This window comes from Dipteris shenzhenensis, chromosome 13, assembly GCF_047967505.1.
Source record: "Dipteris shenzhenensis isolate YYH24624 ecotype China chromosome 13, Dip_SZ_1.0, whole genome shotgun sequence".
NCBI lineage: Eukaryota > Viridiplantae > Streptophyta > Polypodiopsida > Gleicheniales > Dipteridaceae > Dipteris > Dipteris shenzhenensis.
Window position 1 is genome coordinate 50,062,123 of NC_141608.1, and position 20,283 is coordinate 50,082,405.

The 20,283-nt window shown below is 41.5% G+C and overlaps 1 protein-coding gene across 1 annotated transcript in view; it reads left to right on the top strand.

Annotated features, from left to right (window-relative positions):
* The window catches only part of LOC147895532 (uncharacterized), a 101,305-nt gene extending 86,652 nt beyond the window's left edge, over window positions 1-14,653 (top strand). The window contains exons 8-12 of the mRNA XM_087383559.1: window positions 3,812-3,920; window positions 4,109-4,227; window positions 4,481-4,634; window positions 14,085-14,248; window positions 14,348-14,653. Of these exons, the coding sequence (XP_087239685.1) occupies window positions 3,812-3,920; window positions 4,109-4,227; window positions 4,481-4,634; window positions 14,085-14,228 (526 nt within the window). The 3' untranslated portion in view covers window positions 14,229-14,248; window positions 14,348-14,653. The remainder of the gene's footprint in view (window positions 1-3,811; window positions 3,921-4,108; window positions 4,228-4,480; window positions 4,635-14,084; window positions 14,249-14,347) is intronic.
* Window positions 14,654-20,283: the final 5,630 nt, after the last annotated feature.

Genomic DNA, 20,283 nt, shown 5'->3' on the forward strand with positions numbered 1-20,283 from the left:
ACCGTCCGCCGTCGCCAGCACCGCACCAATTAACCTTACCTAGGTTAACTCTGACCTAACTGAACCTCGACAGAGGTTAACCCAACCAAGGGTTAACCCCTAGTTGGGCTGAACCCCCAGCCCAGCTAGGGGGTTAGCTCAGCCAGGGGGCAGCAGAAGATATGGCCAGCAAGGAATGGCCGAGCCTCTCCTCGAAGTCTCCCTCCTCAACCCCAATCATTTTAGGCAACAAGTCCCGATACGCCACCGTTGCAGCTATGATACCCTCTCCGTATGCACATACATACATACGAGGAGGTCTGGACCAACCCATCATTGGGCACAATGAACAGATTTTTTATCTACAAGAGCAGGTAAGAGAGTTAAAGATGCAATTGGCAGGCAGTACCTAGAATTCAGGTTCTAGAAGGACCTGGCAAGCAGGCAGCCATCGATGAGGTTGTAAAATCTTACGAGGCTTCCCCCCCTACCCCCCAGCTAGTCTCCATAGTCAAAGACCTAGTTCACACTGAAGTACAAACCGCAAAGAAGGGAGTGATTGTGGAGTTCGATGCAAAGGTTAACAAGGCTGACATTCAGGAAGGGATTAAAGAACATGCAGCTAGGCATGATAACGCTTTGAAGATTAGAATAGGGGGACTCCCCGAAGGATGGTGCACAGAGGAGGACTCTTTCAGCGACACCTTAGCACATATCAAAGCAACCATGCCTAATATTGATTGGACTGTTGATAAGGATGATGCTCTTGATGATGACGATGAACCCAGAGCAACTCGTATCTTACAGTCTAAAGGTCATGCTATCATTATGCTTAACTCACAAGATCTACGAGTCAAGCTTCTCCGACAATCCTACAAGTTGAAAGGAACTAAGATATGGATAGCTGAAGAACTTACACGAGATCAATTGAAAAATAAGGTAGCGGAATTAGCTAAGGTCAAGGCTGCAAGGAATGATGGAAAATGGGCAGTGTACCGTGAGGGCGTAGCACTCAATAAAGAGTTTAAATCCAAGCCAAAAGACTCTCAGTCTTAAACTGATGTATGCCCGATTATGTTTCTTTCCAAGTCATAATGTAGGTACTCTAAATAAATGGAGCTGCTTTATGCATTCCCTGGGAGCTACCCTTCCTAAGCTAATGTACTAATTGGTTTTCATGTTGTCCCATAGACTTCTTGGTCTTCCGTGGGCGTTAATAGACTTTCTTTCTTTCTTTCTTTCTGCACCACAGACCTACCTGGCATATTATTATTATCTTGTTGCAGCCTCTTCAGCCCATCCCTCATCTATTTTCTACTCTCCTTGCTAGATTGGCGGTTTGATCGTGGGACTCCATGTCACTCCTCCTTTTCATTTGCGGATCTTTCTACCAAGAAGGCATATCACTTCTTGGATTCAGGATTATGGCAATCCTTTTCGGCATCTGAATAAGTCTCTTTCTTGGTGGAGAACTCCTCTTCGGCACATCTGGAGCAGCAAACTCACTCTCAACCAAAGAGTCTTCCTATTGCCGGCACTATTTAGTTGGGGCTTTATTGCAGGGATCTTTTTTGGCCTCCAGACGCATTGCTTCCTCGACTTGCCCTAATTGCTCTCATGCAAGAGTGATGGTCTTGAATCTGTTTTGGACTTGTCCTTTTGCACATGATTTCTTTTTTCAATTGATGACAGGGCTTTGATGATTGAGCTCGTTTTCCATCCACTTCTTCGCCTAGTGTCGATATTGGGCTCTTTGGTTACTGTATTGTGCCTTGTACGCATTGACTAAGCTTAGTCCTTTTTGGCCAGGCAAATCAATATGTCTTTATGCCATATGCCAGGCAAAGCATCCCATGCATAATCAATATCAATATGACCCTAATGTGAAAGAGGTTTAATGGCATCACAAACCATTGCCTTGTAAGCATCATGCTCTAAGTAGCTATAATTCACAATAAGAAGCCTCCTTTGTGACAACCTGTCATCGGGCATTTCATGAAGAGATATTCTCAACCATAAAGCTGCATGATTTGAATGCATAAAGACATGATCAACCCACATTTTGCAAGTGATGTTATCATAGTGTTGTGGATTAACGTGATACCAATGATCCGGGCGAGCCTGATAAGAAGACAATGCATTATGTTGGAATGTATAGCTGGGCAACATGGGTCGCAATTCCTTCCAAAGGTTAACAAGACCAAGCTGAAGCAATAATTGAGACCAATTATGCCCTTTTAAAAGCCAACGTATGAGTATTCTAGCACTATGGTCTCCCTGCTGTGGGGTATTATTGAAATTTCCACAAATGAAGGCATGATGTCTCCAGCGATAATGTTGCATAGCATCCCAAATCAAACCTCTATTGCGAGACGATTGAGGTGCATAAACTGAGGCAAATTCAAATCTCTCCCCCTGGATAAGACACTGTTTGATAATCCATCTACTTTGATTGTCATTGAGGGCAACAATTGGTTGAAGATCATGTTTCACCAAAAAGACTACACCCGAGAAAGAGTGTTCACCCGCATAAAAGATATCATACCTAGCAAAATGACCTTGGCGTCCTATGCTGATTGTGTTCTTGTAAAGCCACTATATCTGGCTGCAATTGATTGAGATACAACCAGATGAGTTTCCATTTCCTTATATCACATTAACCATGTACATTAAGTTTTAAGCATTTGATTTGTCACATCATATTTTACAGTTTATGTACAGGTGTGGGCAAGCTAAATCAATTCTGCATATCCACCTCAGGATCTGGACCTCTGCCTTGAGGTGACACGACAGCCTGTTGAGAAGACAACAAACCAACAATTTCTTCTTCAGGGAAAAGAGTATGACATGCTGTCACAACAGCCCATGTAATACCAATTTCTAAAATTTTCTTCAGGGGTATGACCGTTGGAAGATGTACCATTCCATGTGCGAGGAGGTAGAGGTCTCCTAGTTGATACAATTTTCCTTGGAGAAGAAATTGTTGGTAGAAGCATTGAAAATTTCCCCTCCAACTTTAAACTGACAAGTGGAGGGCATCAAGGTAGAAGCATTCCCATTTGAGACAATTAGTGCTTTCTCCTTATCTTGGGTTGCAACCAGTGGCTTATTGCCATTATTTTTTACCACCAAAGATCCATTGGCATCCTTGTTTTGCGTTGGAGTGGGCATAGCATATGGAGGCATTTTGTGTAGAACGAAGGGGCAGTGTGAAACCATGTGCCCAGATTTTTTGCATTCAAAACATGCTCCTGCAAATAAACCCCATTTGAGTTTATAAAAAGCACTTCCCATGGCAACACTATTTATTGTAGCAGAGTAAGATTCTGGAGTTGTGCTATCTACAAAACCTATCTGAATTTCCATTTGGCCTTGGTGGACACACCACCTTGCCCAAAGAAGCTGCAATTTTTGGCAAGAGTGAAGCCAAACATTGAGGAAAATCTACCACCTCCACCCACACCGGACAACGATGTCAAATGAGAGCTTGATAGTCCCTAGTAGGCGACCATGGTAGAACATGCACCATCTGTTGTCCATAAAACAGTGGAGAGTGCTCTAGTAGCATTTGTTTATGTTGCTCATCCACCATTATAATTTAAAAACCATTACCTAGCTTTCGCATGTTGGTTGCTTTGACCATCATGGTAGGGATTTGTGTAACCATGGACTGGGCATTCTTCTTAGTTTTTTTCGGGGCACATACTAGCTTAGGAGAAGTATTTTCAGAGAGGAAACAAATATTATGTTGGTGTTTGTGGTGCAAAAAGAATGTCAACATGAAACTCACAGTTCTGCTGCTTGCAACTTACTTGGGCTATCATTCATGCAGAAATATTCTGAAAGATCTGATAGCAGCATATGGACACATGATCCTAAAGGATGGGTTTTTCCAGGCAGATCCTCATCCTGGAAATATCTTAATCAACAAGAAGGGCAAGGCAAGTTGCAAGATTTTTATTGGTTGAAATGAAAAGATCATTGTATCTGAATCAGTCAGGGTATTTACAGTGATTGCACACCACCCAACCACCTCATTGCTCTGCTTCTACATGGGGCCTGTGAATTTTCAATACTCTTGGCTCCAGAGCTTTCAGAATGAGAAAGTTTTGTGGTTTACTTGTTGCAGGTTGCACTGCTTGACTATGGTCAAGTCAAGGAGCTTCCAGATAAATTGAGACTTGACTATGCAAAGCTTGTGATAGCATTGAGTGCTGGCCAACCTTTTGAGATTGGTCGCTGCTTAGAGTAAGTGTCAGGGAACATGCTACTCTTCTTCTTTTCTATGCAATAACTTGAAGCACAACCATCCCCATTCTTTTGCACATTTTGCAATGAAGTCTGTTATAGTAGTAATCGAATTAAATATGCTACATCACAGTTGCACTGAGGCTACTTTTATGTCTAGTATCATTTGGTCTGAGATTCATGTCCTCGATATCCTGGCACTTATTGTATGAATCTCCAGGTTTCTCACATAAAATGATTACCTTTCTTGCAGAAGACTAGGAGTGGTCGTTGGTAAGAAAGTAGAGGATGATCCAGCCTCCTTCAAGGCTGTGGCCGTAGGAATGTTTGACACAAAGCTACCTCCTGGCCGTTCAAAGTCAACACCTTTTGGTGAAGATTCTGTGCTAAGGAAATTCCCTGTGCAAGTAAGTCTTGTTATGAGGAAGCTATGATTCCCAGCAACTGATCTTAACTCTTTTCTTCTGGATATTTATTTATGGTGGCTAACGCTCCTTTAGTTACTAAGTAGATCAAAATTCTTCTTTGAATCTTTTTTTTCCCTTCTTTGTATGTGTGTGAGCGTGTTGAAAAGAAGAAAATTTTCCAACCAACTGAGAGTGAGAGAGCAAGAGAGCTGAACGTCAGATTGCAATAGATGAAGTGACTAATACAAGAAGAGGGAAAGGTTTTGTCTAAGTGACAAAACCTTATCCTTCACTAATCGTAGTTAGTGAACTAACTGTGGTTAGGGGGAAAAACCTCAAATGAGGAAAAAGTGCCCCGAACATACTTATTACATTACATTGGTCGCTGCTAGAATATAGTAATAATTCTAACACCCCCCTGCAGTGCCAATGTCATGTACAAGGAAATGATCAATCACCAAAAGGAGATAAGTTTAGGGCACTGCGAAATGCCTCAAACTTTTCACGTGGAAGTGCTTTGGTGAAGATGTCTGCAACATTGTCATGTGTTGACACATAGATCATACTGATCTCTTGTGCATGCAACTTCTCTCTAACATAGTGATAGTGAACCTCAATGTGCTTCGTGCGAGCATGAAACACAGGATTCTTTTCCACTGCTATAGCACTCTGACTATCAGTGAGAATTGGAGAAAGACCCTCCAATGAAAGATGAAGATCAGCAAACAAACGACATAGCCAAACACATTCAACTGTCGCTGTGAAAGCTGCCCTGTACTCGGCTTCACATGAGGAGGTAGCCAGTGTACATTGTTTCTTGCTCAACGAAGAAATGCAAGCATGTCCTAGAAGGAAAGAATTCCCACTGGTGGACTGCCTAGTATGATAGTCTCCAGCTCAATCTGAGTCACTGTAAGCATGCATCTGCAAGTCACCCCCCCTGGGAAACATCAAGCCAAAAGACTTTGTACCTTGCAAGTAATGGAAGATGCGTTCTACAGCCTGCCAATGCATAATCTTTGGGCTGTGCATATACATGCTCACCTGAGAAACTGAAAACTGAATATCAGGTCGTGTATTGCAGAGATAAATGAGGCATCCAACAGCCTGGCTATAGAGTGTGACATCAATTGATTCACCTGCATCATGCATTGTAAGCTTCAGCCCCGGCTCGGTGGGAGTGGACATAGGCTTGCAATCATGCATGTTGAATCTGTCCGAGAGCTTTTGAACATACTTGGACCGAGACATAACAATGCTACGTTTCTCTTGAATAAACTGAATCCCCAAAAAGAAATGTAACAAGCCCAAGTCTGACATATCAAATGTAGCTTTCAATTGGACTTTGAAATCTACAATTACTTCCTCATTTGATCTGGTGAGCAGCACGTCATCTACATAAAGAATGATGACCAAAATATCCCCCCCATCCTTCTTGATGTAGAGAGTGCTCTCAGTTGGACTATTGTGCAGCCCCTTGCAGGTTAGAAAGGCATCACTTTTGGCATACCATACACGTGGGGCTTGTTTCATTTAGCCCATACAAAGCTTTATTCAGCTTGCATACTTGATGTGCATTTCCTGAAATTTCAAAGCCCAGAGGTTGTTTGACATAAACCTCTTCCAACAAGTCTCCATTAAGGTTTTAATGTCCAACTGATGAAGATTCCATTCAAAATTTGTAGCCATTGCTATAACTGACCTGATGGTGGTCATTCTGGATGTAGGAGCAAAAGTCTCCTCATAATCTATGTCCTTTTCTTGAGCATATCCTTTTGCAACCTGTAGGATCGTTGAACGAAAGAGAGAGAGTGCAAGGTTCAATGAGTCCATAGATGAACAGCCGTCACGTCAACTAGTCATGTGTAAAGAAAAGTACATTGTACTTGTACCTAGACCCTAGGACGAAGTGTCCTAGGTGTCACAGAGGACTAAGTGTCCTATGTGGCATAAAAGGCACAAAATAAACTAAGTGCCTATACGTATGCCTACAAGGCACATACCAGGGCCCATAGGGCATCACTAGAACTTGGAGAATATGGCCTACAAACCCCCCTCCATGGTATGGGCTGAAGTATTCTGGAAACATCTTAGAATACCTGGTATTTTCTTATCATGGTGGCACATGTTCATTCAAAAGGATATAGCCACCTATGAATATACAAGGTATGGCAGATCATGCAACAAAGGGAACCAAGTGTAAAGCCTGGTGGAAGACTTCGAACTTGGGACGAGGAAGTGCCTTTGTAAACAGATCTGCTATGTTGTCCTCTGTGGGAAGATAGGACAACTCTATGTCTCTTGCTGACAACTGCTGTTGAACATAATGATAGCGAACTTCAATATGCTTGGTACGCGCATGAAACACTGGGTTACGCACAATGGCAAGCACTCTGGTTGTCAGTGTAGACCATAGTGGAGGATGTATGGCGAATACCAAGATCTGTAAGTAACTGTCGAAGCCAAACACACTCTACTGTAGCGGTGAAAGCTGCCCTGTAATCAGCCTCACAGCTAGATGTGGCAACTGTTGGTTGCTTCTTGCTAAGCCAAGAGATACATGAATTGCCAAGCAAAAAACAATTGCCGGTTTGTGACACTCTGGTGTCGAAACAACCTGCCCAGTCACTATCCGTGTAAGCATGCATGGTAAGTGAGCTCTGATCACCATAGAAGAGGGCTAAATTCTGAGTGCCTTTGAGCTGGGCATGTGCATGAATCTGCTGAGCTGAGATACTGCATACTGTAAGTCAGGTCTAGTGTGACATAAATAAATAAGGCATCCAACAGCCTGCTGATAAAGAGTGATATCACATGGTGGGCTCCCATCATGATCTGAGAATTTGAAGCCAGGGTCCACTGGAGCAGATATTGGCTTGCAATCCTCGAACTGAAAAGGATCAAGGAGCTGTCCAATATACTTGGACTGTGACATCATAATACCCCCCTCAACATGAGCAAACTGAATGCTCAAATAATAGTGGAGCTGCCCCAAGTCTGACAAATTAAAAATCTGCTGCAAATCAGTCTTGAAAGCTGCAATATGCGGAGTATCTGGGCTAAGGAAATTGCAGCTAGTACACAGTGTTGTCTGTGGCCCAATGAAGACAACTTCCATTGGAGGGTACAAATATTTCATGACTCTCATTGATGACTTCACAAGAAATTGTTGGGTATATGCTTCAAAAGCTAAATCTGAAGTGTTCTCATGCTTTCAGAGGTGGCTGAATATGGTTGAGAATGAATCAGGATGCAAGCTTGTCACCCTCAACACAGATAGGGGGGGAGAGTATATGTCAAAGGAGTTTGATGCATTTTTGTCTTCACGGGGCATTGTTCACTCATGCACTACTCCTTACACTCCTCAGCATAATCTTGTTCCTGAAAGGAAAACAGGTCTACTATGGAGATGGCCATATGTATGCTTAAGGCCAAGTCTTTGCCCAATAAATTTTGGCTTAATGCAGTGATGTGTGCCAACTATGTGCTGAATAGATCACCTACAAGGGCATTGAAGACTATTACACCTTATGAAGCATGGAAAGGCAGGAAGCCTTCACTTTCACATATGAGAGTTTTTGGGTCTGTTGCATATGTTCATGTACCATCTCAGCTGAGACATAAGCTTGATGACAAGGCAATCAAATGCATATTTATTGGTTACAGCCAGGAGAGCAGAGGGTATAGGTTATACCAACCAAATACTAGGAAGATTATTGTCAGTAGAGATGTAATCTTTGCTGAGCATTCGGCTTCTCCTCTTGTGGACTGCAAAGCTAAGCCAGAAGTTGACATGTTTGATGCCTTTGAATCTCGGTTACCTCTGCCATCCTCAGAAGAGGACTTTGACCAGCAACATGAGCCTCCTCCAGGCCCTCCATTAAGCAATGATCAGCCAGTATCCCATGCTGATTTGCAGGTTTCTCTTCCAGCACAAAACGATTCCACTATTTATGATGCAGTGATTGAAGAAAGAGCTGTCAATAGACAGCACAGGCACGTTCCCAGATGGCTTCAGCTTGCAATGAAGAGCCTTTGTGCCATAAAGATGCTTTTGACAGCAAAGAGTGAAAGCTGAGTTACAATCCATTGCCAAAAATGACACATGGGAATTAGTAGATCTCCCCCCCGGCAAGCATGCTATTGGTACCCAGTGGGCCTACAAATTAAAAAGGAAATCTGATGGCAGTATAGATCGACACAAAGCCCGTCTTGTTGCAAAAGGGTGTGCCCAACAACAAGGCATTGACTTTGAGGAGACATTTGCTCCCACATCCAGGATTACTACCATTAGATGTGTCATTGCCATTGCAGCCCATCACCATTGGCAAGTGCACCAACTTGACATCAAGACTGCTTTTCTTCATGGGGATCTGCAGGAAGAAGTCTATGTCAGACACCCTCCTGGCTTTGAGGTTGTTAATTCTGAAAACATGGTATGCCGGCTTAGAAAAGCCCTTTATGGTTTGAAGCAGGCACCCAGGGCATGGTATGCCAAAATTCATGCACACTTACTATCCCTTGGTTTTCAGAATAGCCCCACAGAACCCACTCTTTATGTCCGTGGGAGTGGATCTGATTTTTTAGTGCTGATTTTATATGTGGATGATATGCTCATCACGTGTGAGAATTTTGGACAATTCTTTTGAAAAGGAAACCGATGCATCTTACCCAAAAGACAACCCTCACACACGTTTGGAAACTGTGTGAGTTTGAGGTACATCATTAGCCATCTGCTGTGAATGTAGCTTTGCAAGAGCTCTATATATAGAGATGACCCATTCTCTCATGCCAAAGATGAGTTTCAGCAAGCTGTGAATCTGAAATAGCAAATGCTTCAATAGAAAGTGCAGTTGAGTGATGATCAAGGTGATAAAGTCCCTTTTGCAAAGTGCCAGTGAGAACTATGGCATTGTCATCACGAAGATCGTATACTAGGCATCTGTATCCATAAAAAATCACTCTGAATCCTGAAGTGGCAATTGTTGAAATTGAAATCAAGTTGACTTCAATTCCAGACACAAAAAGAACATTTGTCAAAGTGACAGGATGGTTTGAAATGGATGTGAGCTGCACATCTCCAATTCCTTTTACTGCATGGGAAGCATTATTAGCACATGTGACAGTCCCCCCTCGAGGTGCATCAGCTAAAGAATGAAACAACTGTCTGCAAGATGTGACGTGCTTGGAAGCACCACTATCAAAATACCAAGATTGAGCATCATTAGCAGTAAAGAGTGCATCAACTTTGGAGGGATCAAATGAACAATGGACAGCCCATGCCCAATCATCCTGGAGAGCATGTACATGTGAAGCATCTGCTGTTCGTGGGGTTCAATGGCATGTGAGGCATTAACTGTCAATCCGGCTTTCTTTTTCTTTGAAGCAATGCGCTTCCTGCATTCTGAAATGTCATGTCCAGGGTTGCGACAATAGTTGCATCTTTTCTTCTTTGACTTATCTACTGTATTTTTAGATGCATCGGAGGAATTGCCACTGCTATGCGCACATTTAGGCTTGCCCATAGGCTTGGAAGCCTTGCCTCTTCCTGTCTGCTGTGAAGCAAATGCATGATCAGGAATAATGGCTTGTCTATTAGCACGACTTTGCTCTTCCTGCAAAAGCAAAGTAATTAGCTGATCAAAAGAGTAGTGGTCTGGATTACCCATGGCCACTAACCGAAGGGTTGTAGCAAACCCTTGACATGAATCTGGCAATCCATTCAATGTGGTACTGACAAGCTGAGAATTTGGCTCCACCTCATCAATATTGGCAAGTTGTTCCATGAGATCCTTCACCTTTGCCAGATATGCATCCATAGAATCACCTTCATTCATACTGACTTCTTGCAACTGTCTTCTTAAAAATGCAACATGTGCCTCATTGCGAATCTGATAAAGAGAAGCCAATTTGTCCCAAGCATCCTTTGCTATCCGGCAGGACCGGATGTGTGGAATAGTGATTCTCTTGCATGATAAAGCTATACAAGAATGTGCATTTGCATCTCTTGCATCCCATCTTGATTGTTCCTGAGTTGGGGGAGCAGCAGTAGAGGTGCTAGAAGATAAGGCATCAGGGGGAGTACCCTCTGCAGAGAGACCAGCAGTAGAGGCAACCACTGTAGCATTGACTGGCCTCAGATCAACCCCAGAAACAATATTCGAGAAATGCCTTGCAACAAGAATATGTTTCATGAGATAAGACCACATCGGATAGTTGGTGCCATCCAACTTATCATCTTCACAAAGAATGCCAAATAGATCATAATTGTTCCCAGCCATTGCAAATGATATACCCTGAAAAAGACCTGAAAACCCAAAAGCCTCAAGGCTATCACTGCAAAGAGCTGGCTGTCCAAAAAGCAAATATCTGTAAATAAATATTCTGCAAATTTCCAACCCAAATCAAAGGGCAAATGCAGATTTGACCCAAATGTGACTGTGTCAGGCAATGTTCACTGCAAAAAACAGCAAATCTGGCAAAAGCCCCAAATTTAATGAGGGCAAATAGGCCAAAAAGAGGGCAAATGCAGAAAAGCCCTAAATTTTGCTGAGATTTTAGCAAATGTGACCCAATGTATGATAATCTGACTCAATGTCCTGCAGAAAAGACTCAATGTCTGAAAATCTGACTCAATGTCCTGCAAAAGTGAAAAAGAAATTGCAGACCAAATCCCAAAAGGTAGCCTCAAGGCTTCAAGGCTTGCAACTGCAAAATCCTATAGGACTTGCTGTCCACAAGGTGACTGCAAAAGGGCAACTGTCCCAACGTATAGACCTCAAGAGGTAGGCTTTACAAACTGTTGAAATAACTTTATAAGACTTCAAACAGTAAAAGGAAGGTAAGGACAGCAAAAGCCTTCAAAAGCCCCAAATTTTGAGTGTGTCGTGTAAGGTACGAGCTGTACAGACAGAGCAGGTACATGACTGTACGGAACACAGCACGGAGCAGCGTGTAGACTGTATGGAAGCTGTACGCAGCAGGTAGGTCTGTTGTACGAAACACTGTACGGAGCAGATACGATGTCTGCCAACCAAGATATTGCGAACCATGAAACTCCACAAGGAGTAGTTGGTGCCATCCAACTTATCCTCTTGTGTGAGAACCCCGAACACCTTATTGGAGTTGTTCTGAGCCATTTATACTAGAAAATATCAAAAAATACAGCAGACTGACCAAGTGAAATCCCTTCCTGGGATAATATGCACAAGTAAAATCTGCAAAGAAAAAAACTGCCCCCAGTGACAAATACTGTCACAGCCTGTCAAAGGCTCATAATGCACTTCAATTATTCTGCAAATGCTCTCCAAAACTGCCAAAAAACACTTGAAAATTTACCAATGTCTGCAATGTCACTCAAAATGAGTCCAAAATTGCTTGCAAACTCCCAAATTGCTTTTTCATTGCAAAATTGCAACCCACTTGCAAAAGCCCCAATTTCTTGAGGGAAATTGCATCCAAAAGAGGGCAAATTAACCGAAAGCCCTGATTATGCAAGAAATTGCAGTGCAAAACCAAAAGCCCTAAAATTTCGGGAGAAATTGAGCTGAAATTGGGGCAAATTCTCAAAAAGCCCCAAACTTTACCAAAAAGGACCAACTTCTCCAAATGTGGTCACAATTGCCCACAGAACTCCTTGAATACACAGCCAAACAATGGCTCAATGCAAAAAAATGTCTGCCAAGCAACCAACTGCAAATGTCTACCCACGAATACAAAGTGCCCCAAATTTTACAGCCAAACAATGGCTCTGGGCACTAATTCCTGGCAAAGACCACTTGCTCTAAAAATCTGCAAATGTACCTGCAACTGTACGGAAACCTGCAATTGTACGGAATGCAGGACTGTGTATGGAATCCGTACAGTGTACGGATACCTGTACGGTGGCTAGACAGCGCAGTACGGCCACAGGTGCGGCACAATTGTACGGTCGAATCTACATGTACGGAATGCGAGTAGGAACTTAGGTTGTACGGTGCTGACAGAGCGTACGGATGCATGGATTGCGCTGTACGGAAGCTACTGCACCGTTGTACGACAAAATTGTCGATCCGTACGTTATACGGACTTCAAAGTGTACGGACGAATGCTGCACCGGGTACTTGTACGGAATGGTAGCGCAGGCTGGTACGGGACAGTACAAACGAAGTGACGCTTGCAGTACGGAAGTCCATACGTTGTACGGATGGAGAACTGTACGGCGCACGTACAATTGGTTGTATGGACGACGTCAGATTGAAATAGATGAAGTGACTAATACAAGAAGAGGGAAAGGTTTTGTCTAACTGACAAAACCTTATCCTTCACTAACCGTAGTTAGTGAACTAACTGTGGTTAGGGGGAAAAACCTCAAATGAGGGAAAGTGCCCCTAACCTACTTATTACATTACATTGGTCACTGCTAGAATATAATAATAATTCTAATAGGTTCCCTTGATGTCGCTTGAAATGGAGGCCTAGAGGATTTGATGATTTAGATTTGCAGTTTATAGGGGGTTTGGTCTTTGGTTGAACGCCTCATGCGATGAGCTAGCATGGGGAGTCAGCTACAGGGCAGTTAAGTGAAAGATTGATTGTTTTTTGAGATTGGAGTGCCCCTCTGCCCCCCCCGCTTGCTCTCCTTCTACTCTCCGTCAGCTCCCCCCTCCTCTTCTGCTCGCTCTTCCTCTCGGCCATCCTCCTACCTTCTAGCTCGTGTATTGCTACTCTGCCCCTTTTTGCTTAGATTGGCTCCTGACCTCTTTCACTGCTCCCCCTTACCTCAGTCTATATTATTGTGGTCATGGTTGCACGAAACGCCGTTTCTCACGAAACAAAAATGAAAATGCCTGCCGAAACGCTGAAACAACGTTTCTAGTTGCTTTTTTTAAAAATATAAATATTTTTTTACTTTTATGGGCTTCACTTCTACCCTCTCCACTCTCCTACTCTAGCCTCTATACTCCCCGACCCTCTCCATGCTCCTCCTACTCTAGATCTCCACTTTGCTAGCTTCTCCTACTCTAGCATCTCCACTCTCCTACACTCTCCTACCCTCTCCACTCTCCTACTCTAGCCTCTCTACTCTCCTACCCTAGCCTCTCGATCCTCCTGCTCTCTCCTACTCTCTGTCCTCAGAATGCTCATCAGGTTTCATCGGTGCATTGTTAATGTTAAACTGTGAATTATCAGGAAAATCAATGTAGGTTGGGGGTTTCCATTCATTGGATTGAGGAACCCTTGCTGACAATCTTACAGTGTCATTGGAATGATGACTCTAAACAGAAAATCTGATGACTGATAACACTCAGTGTTGTCAAGGTATTAAATGAATTTTGGTTCGTATTGAAAGCAAGTATCATGAAAATAAAGAAAATAAAGAAAATCCCCCGTCTATTTTATTGTGCGCCTGTAGTATGTAACAGCCACTTTATGGGGTTTGGTAACGATGATGAGATTTTGATGTTGCAGAACTTTCCAAAAGAGCTCTTCTTTGTCTTACGGACAATACATCTATTACGAGGTTTGAGTGTTGGAATGGGAATTTCATTTTCATGCTCGGAAGAATGGAGAGAACTAGCTGTTGCAGCTCTCTCTGCATCAAAAGAAAACTGAGTCAGCTTTCTCATCATCCAGTAAGTCGTTTTTGTAGGTTCTGAAGAATTACTGTTATTACTGTGATGGATACTTTTTGTCAGTGACAGCACAGAGAGCTGATTTTCAAGTGACTGCAGTAGGTGTAGGTCACGAAGGCCAAGCTAAAGAATCGAAAAGATTGATTTGGGGACAGGAGGGAACTGTTTCAATGGCTCTTCTGCGTTAAATCAAATGTGAAGTCGTATCTCTTCAGCCTTGTCTACCTCGAAGAACCTAATTTAGATGACTGATGGTAATGCCTCTTGTGGCAGCTGTGTATCAAAGATCAGTGAGGCGTGAATGGTCCAGTGACCATGTAATTTGAAATGTCAAAGATTTCATTATAAATTGAGTAGCATGGAATATGAGATATCTGCTCATTATTCAGTCCTAAAACCAAAGTTCTTATTTTTCACCCGTAAAGTTATTTTATTTCTTCTTCAGAAGACCAGAATGATAAGGTACGCAGATACTTCCTTTAGAAACGCAATGGTTTTAAATCTTTTTGTTCTATATGTGGGTATGTACATGAGCATGGCCCTGTTTTCGCAAGACATGGAGGGTCTCAAGACATGAATGGATGTAACTTGCTTCTTGGTAGAAATGCCAGGGAAAGCATAGGTCGGAAGGGCCTTCAAATGTACCTGGTGAGTGTCAGAGCTCAGTTTGATGAGGATTCATATTTACATGAAATGCAGACAAATATACCAAGAGCGACCAGTCTAGGTCCATTTTGTTGTGAAACAGCATAGGGCTCCATAGAGCATTGTACATGCCAATAGAGTGTCAATGCAATTCAAGTTTGAACATCTGATACCCTAGCATGTATACGTTCCTTTCTTCCTGATCACAAGGATGATTGTTGTTTTCATGCTTTGTAAATAGATTGACAATGCTTCGTAGCCTTTGGGAACTCTTGTTTGGCACCTTATTTCTTGAAGGATGATGGCAACCCTGAGATCTCAATGTTGTTATTGCTTTTGTAAGATGCTATCAAATGTCAAATTTTCACAAATAATTCAGTAAAAGAGGCTCAAGAATAAAAGATTTTAAGTAGAAGCAGGCTCAAGTTATTTATAACTAAAGCTTGAATCAGTAGTACGTGATTTCCACTGTTCTTGCTGTACTGTTATTTTAGCTTATTGTGTTCATTATAAATAGAGATATAGCAACCTGTGGAAGTAACACAACTAGGAGTATGGGCAAACTAATGTCATTTTACCTGCCCCCCTGACCTTTTTGCATGATCTTGTAAAACCTGAAGGTATAAAGATTATCTTTGCCGATGCTTTTAGTAAAGATTCATGGTAGGGAGATAAGAGGCAAGATTGATAGCGCCATCTTCAATGCGCTCTTACACGTGAAGAGACTGATATTCAGCATGTTTCAATGGGTTCTTTGCAATGACAACACACCTTTGGCTATCAAAATTGTGGCCAGATTCTGTGTACACACTATATCATTTTCTCTTATTAAGCCATCGAATACCAGTAGAATTGTTGAGAACGATAAGACCATGGAGTACGAAATTGCATCTTAAGCAGAATGCAAATCAAAAGTAAGTGTATTGTGACTGTACTGAAGGACCTCTTGGTTGCTTTCCATTCTAGTTTTTAAGCACATTGCAGCAGGGGCAATTCGATCTCTTGTAGAACACAAATGGATATACCTCCTTACAAAGTGTTTGCAGATTGGCATTAAACTTTTGTGTAGCATCATGCTTTTCTTAGCTTGCATTGTGTCTCCAATGGTATGGCTACTGAAGGGTCACACTCGTAGGAATTGTAAGTTTGAAATGCTACATTTGCTTTACAAAATCTGAGGCGCAAACATGAAATATATCAGGCTTGATATTATCAACGAAGAAGGGAAATATTCTTCTTTCAAAACTTTTCTTGGTGAAGATACTATTGTCCACATAAAGAATGAGTAGGGTTATATGCGTCCCCTCTCACAATTTGTCGTGGTGGGAGTATTGAAGAGGCCTCTGGACAAGAAAACTTATGTACCTTTCCACACTAAGCATAAGGATCTTGTTGTAACCCATAGGCTTCTTTCTTTAACTCGCACACTTTGTCCCTCAAATCCTTGGGGCTAGGCATACATAAACATTTGGTCTTCATTCAAGAAGGTAATGTTGACATGTATGTGACAGACTTTTCACTTGTGCAGCAAGTGGAACAACTGCTTACATCTTGGAGCTTGGAGCATAGGCCTCTTCATAGACAATCCTTTCATCTTGGGCATACCCGTTGGTCATGAGACAAGCCTTATGCTTCTCTATTGTTGGATTTGAGTGATCATTAAGTTTATGGATCGATTTGGTGTCCACAATATTGCTGAATAAGGAATTTGAACTCAAATCCCTTTCCTTTTGCCATTATGCATGGCCTCTTGAGTCCTTATTAGACTTTGGTTTTGTAGCATCCATCGATTTGCTCAACATTGCATCATTGGTGTATTCATTCATAAGCTTGTAGTCTTCTTTTGTCATACCCAAAGTATGTTTGCATGGTTTTCTCCGTGTGCCATCAAGTATGTTCATGTCCTTCCTCACTGTTCTATGAGTATGTTTGCATGGTTTTCTCCGTGTGCCATCAAGTATGTTCATGTCCTTCCTCACTGTTCCATAGAAATCCCTATTGGATTAATCTTTGGATGAAGTGGATTGGTGCGTCTAGGGTAGAAAGTTGTTCTTTGCCATGTGACTAAACATAACAGATGTCTTGCAATGTAAGCATCATACATTGCTCTTTGCAAAATTGTAGGCATAGAGATTTAATCTCATGCATGTATCATACTAATAATTTAATTTGACCTTGCAAGACACAAATGGTTGCATCCCCAATACCAATGATGTTAACAGTGACATCATTTGCACAAATACTTCTTCCTTGAATGGCCAAATGGTATCAAACCGTTACTTCTCATGAGGGCTTTGGTTTGGAGAATATGTGCCCACATTTAGACATAAAGGATAACTTGTTCAATCTAAAAACAAGGTTCATGTGAGACAATGTCAACATGTCTATGGATTTTCCCACCTGATCAAAAGCATTTTTGTAGAGGGAATATTTCTTTGTGACTACAAAACACATGTTCCTTGTCATCAATAACAAACTTAGCATGTTGCTCTGAAGAGGATTGCTTCAATTTTTCATGTTACATAATCTCCACTTCTTATGTCTGACTTTCTTCTTTTGTTAGGTGATCTACTTACACTACAATAAAAGGATCAAGATTCTTAAGGTGTCCGCCCTTCTTAAATATAGACTTTTCGCCATGTTTTCCGTTGGATGAAGCTCTACATGAACCATCTAGCCCGCCACTATTATTGTGGTCGTGTTATTAAAATTTTTCTTTTCTTTAAAATTTTCCTTTGCCTTCCACTAGAAAGCCACTTTAAATATTGGAAGTATCCTTTAGGAAAACATATTTAGTGATGTATAAAAATAGCATACTATTGAGACATTGTTTATTGAGGTTGAACAACTCCTTGTCTTCTATTGTTTTGGTAATGTTATCGAGTTGGTCTCTCAAATGTAAATTTTTGGAGATGTGCTTCGTCATAGAGTCACTCTCTTGCATTTTACCTTTAAATTTATCTCCATAAAGATAATGTGTGTATTTATTCCTCTTCACTTGGTACAAGTACCCATTCATCTTTGGCACCATTGGTGTTCTAGACATCAATTATAATGTATCAGCAAGTAACTATGGGCATTCCTCTTGTCAAAACCTCTTATTTTTTCATGAGGCGAGGTTTTTAAATTTATTACCTAGTTCTCAGCTAGTCCCCCAAGAAACAGTGAACTCCTTGTCTTCTATTGTTTTGGTAATGTTATCGAGTTGGTCTCTCAAATATAGATTTTTGGAGATGTGCTTCGTCATAGAGTCACTCTCTTGCATTTTACCTTTAAATTCATCTCCATAAAAATAATGTGTTTATTTATTCCTCTTCACTTGGTACAAGTACCCATTCATCTTTGGCACCATTGGTGTTCTGGACATCAATTATAATGTATCAGTAAGTAACTATGGGCATTCCTCTTGTCAAAACCTCTTATTTTTTCATGAGGCAAGGTTTTTAATCTATTACCTAGTTCTCGGCTAGTCCCCCAAGAAACAGTGAACTGGATGGACTGTTCCTCCATGTATATAAGATATACACATATGTCCCATAATATGTACATGGATGGCCATACCAATTACCCGGTCCTCCGAGAAATAGTGAGCTAGTTGAACCATCTACCTCGTGTACATAACATTTACAAATATGTCCCACGATATGCCTAGATAGTTCCTCCTTCTAGCTTATGTCATATGAAATGGTAGTAGATGTCAATGAAAATGGTAGTAGATGTCATTGTGCTTTGGCAAGCATGGAGCTTGTACAATCTTCTTGAAAAGAAAGGGTATGACTCTTAGAGCCAAAAGTGAAAGAGTTGAGGTAAACATTACCCTCAACTTCACACTCATTCTCTTCAGTGTCATTGTATCTTGCAAGTACGTGATGCCCCTTTTCTTTTTTCAATCTTTGAATTTTGTAGAACAACATGCAAGTGACTGTTGTTGTTCTTTTCCCTCGACATCCTTTTTGTTTGAGCAGCAACACTGCACACATTAGTAGGACTATTGAAAACATCTGAAGTGCTTTCAAGTATTAATCCATTTTCCGTTCTCCTTTCCTTAGGATCTTCCTTTGTGCTTAGCATTACTCCATCACAAGAGACCTTACATTCAGTAGTGTTGGTTTCTTCTTAGGCTCCATGTTCATCTTTACTGATGCTGAAACCCTCGATTAAACAACAGGACGCCTTCTTGATTATATTACCAGAACGTAGTGGCGCATGAAGACTTGTTGGGCTTTCCAATGAAGTTTTCTTCTTGAGAATTGAGCTGCTTTGGTGGGAGCCATGGCTGACCTCAATCTCCTTGATTAGTGGTGCCTGGTGTAATGAGATCATCCACATAGACTGCAGTGATAGTTAGAGCATTTGCATTGCATGATCAAGGTCACTTTTCATATGCATTTCATGACCAAGGTCACTTCTTGTGAATAAGGCCTTGCTACCTTCTCAACCTTGTTGTACCAAGCCCTTTCTTAGTTTTTTAATCCATAAATCCTTTTTGTTGTTTTATATACAACTCCTCTTCGAGTTCTCTAGTAAGGAATGCAACTTTAACATCCATTTGATGGAAGTGTAAGCCCATATTGCATTCAAGAAAGAGAATAAGGTGGATTGTCTTCATCCTTGTGTAACCAGTTCAAATGTCTCATAGTCAATGCCCTCCAACTCTTTTGCCACCAACCCTGCCTTATAATTGTTTTCACTCCCATGGCTTTGTGCTTGACTTTCCTAGAACCATTTGTGACCAATGACATTCTCTGCTTTTGGTAGTTCCACAAGTCCCAAGCATCATTTTTTAAATGCCATTATTTTCTTCCTCCATGGCATCAACCCACTCCTTGGATTCTATTATGTCTCAATAGTTAGTAGGCTCTTTGACCTATACCACACTACATCTAAAGGCTACTTTTTGTCTTCCAAGCTTCATGTCCTTGATAATGTCTTCTACCTCATTCAACAATCTCTTTGCCTATTTTGGCATTCGCATGGATGATGTCACCATGGTGACCATGAGATGCATTCTTTGGTTGAGAACTTGCAGATTTCCTATATGATGTTGACTACTTTTAGTGACACTAGGTAGCATATCATCGAATATTCCACATTTTGTGGATGTCTACAATTCTCCACCTATGACATTGTCAAGCATTTGTTTGTCTAGTCTTCCATTTGATTCTTCATAACCATGATGGAAAGTAGCTTGCTTTACTTTCTCATCAAACCACATGACAAGAAGCATAAATCATGTGAGTTTCAAGATTGCACACTTATAAGCTTTATGTTCCTCTGCATACCCAACCAGAATGTACTTATCACTCCTGGGATCAAACTTGCCCCTATTTTCCTCTGACATATGAGCATATAATCTTAAGATGTTGGAGACTTTGTGTATGTCCACTCTA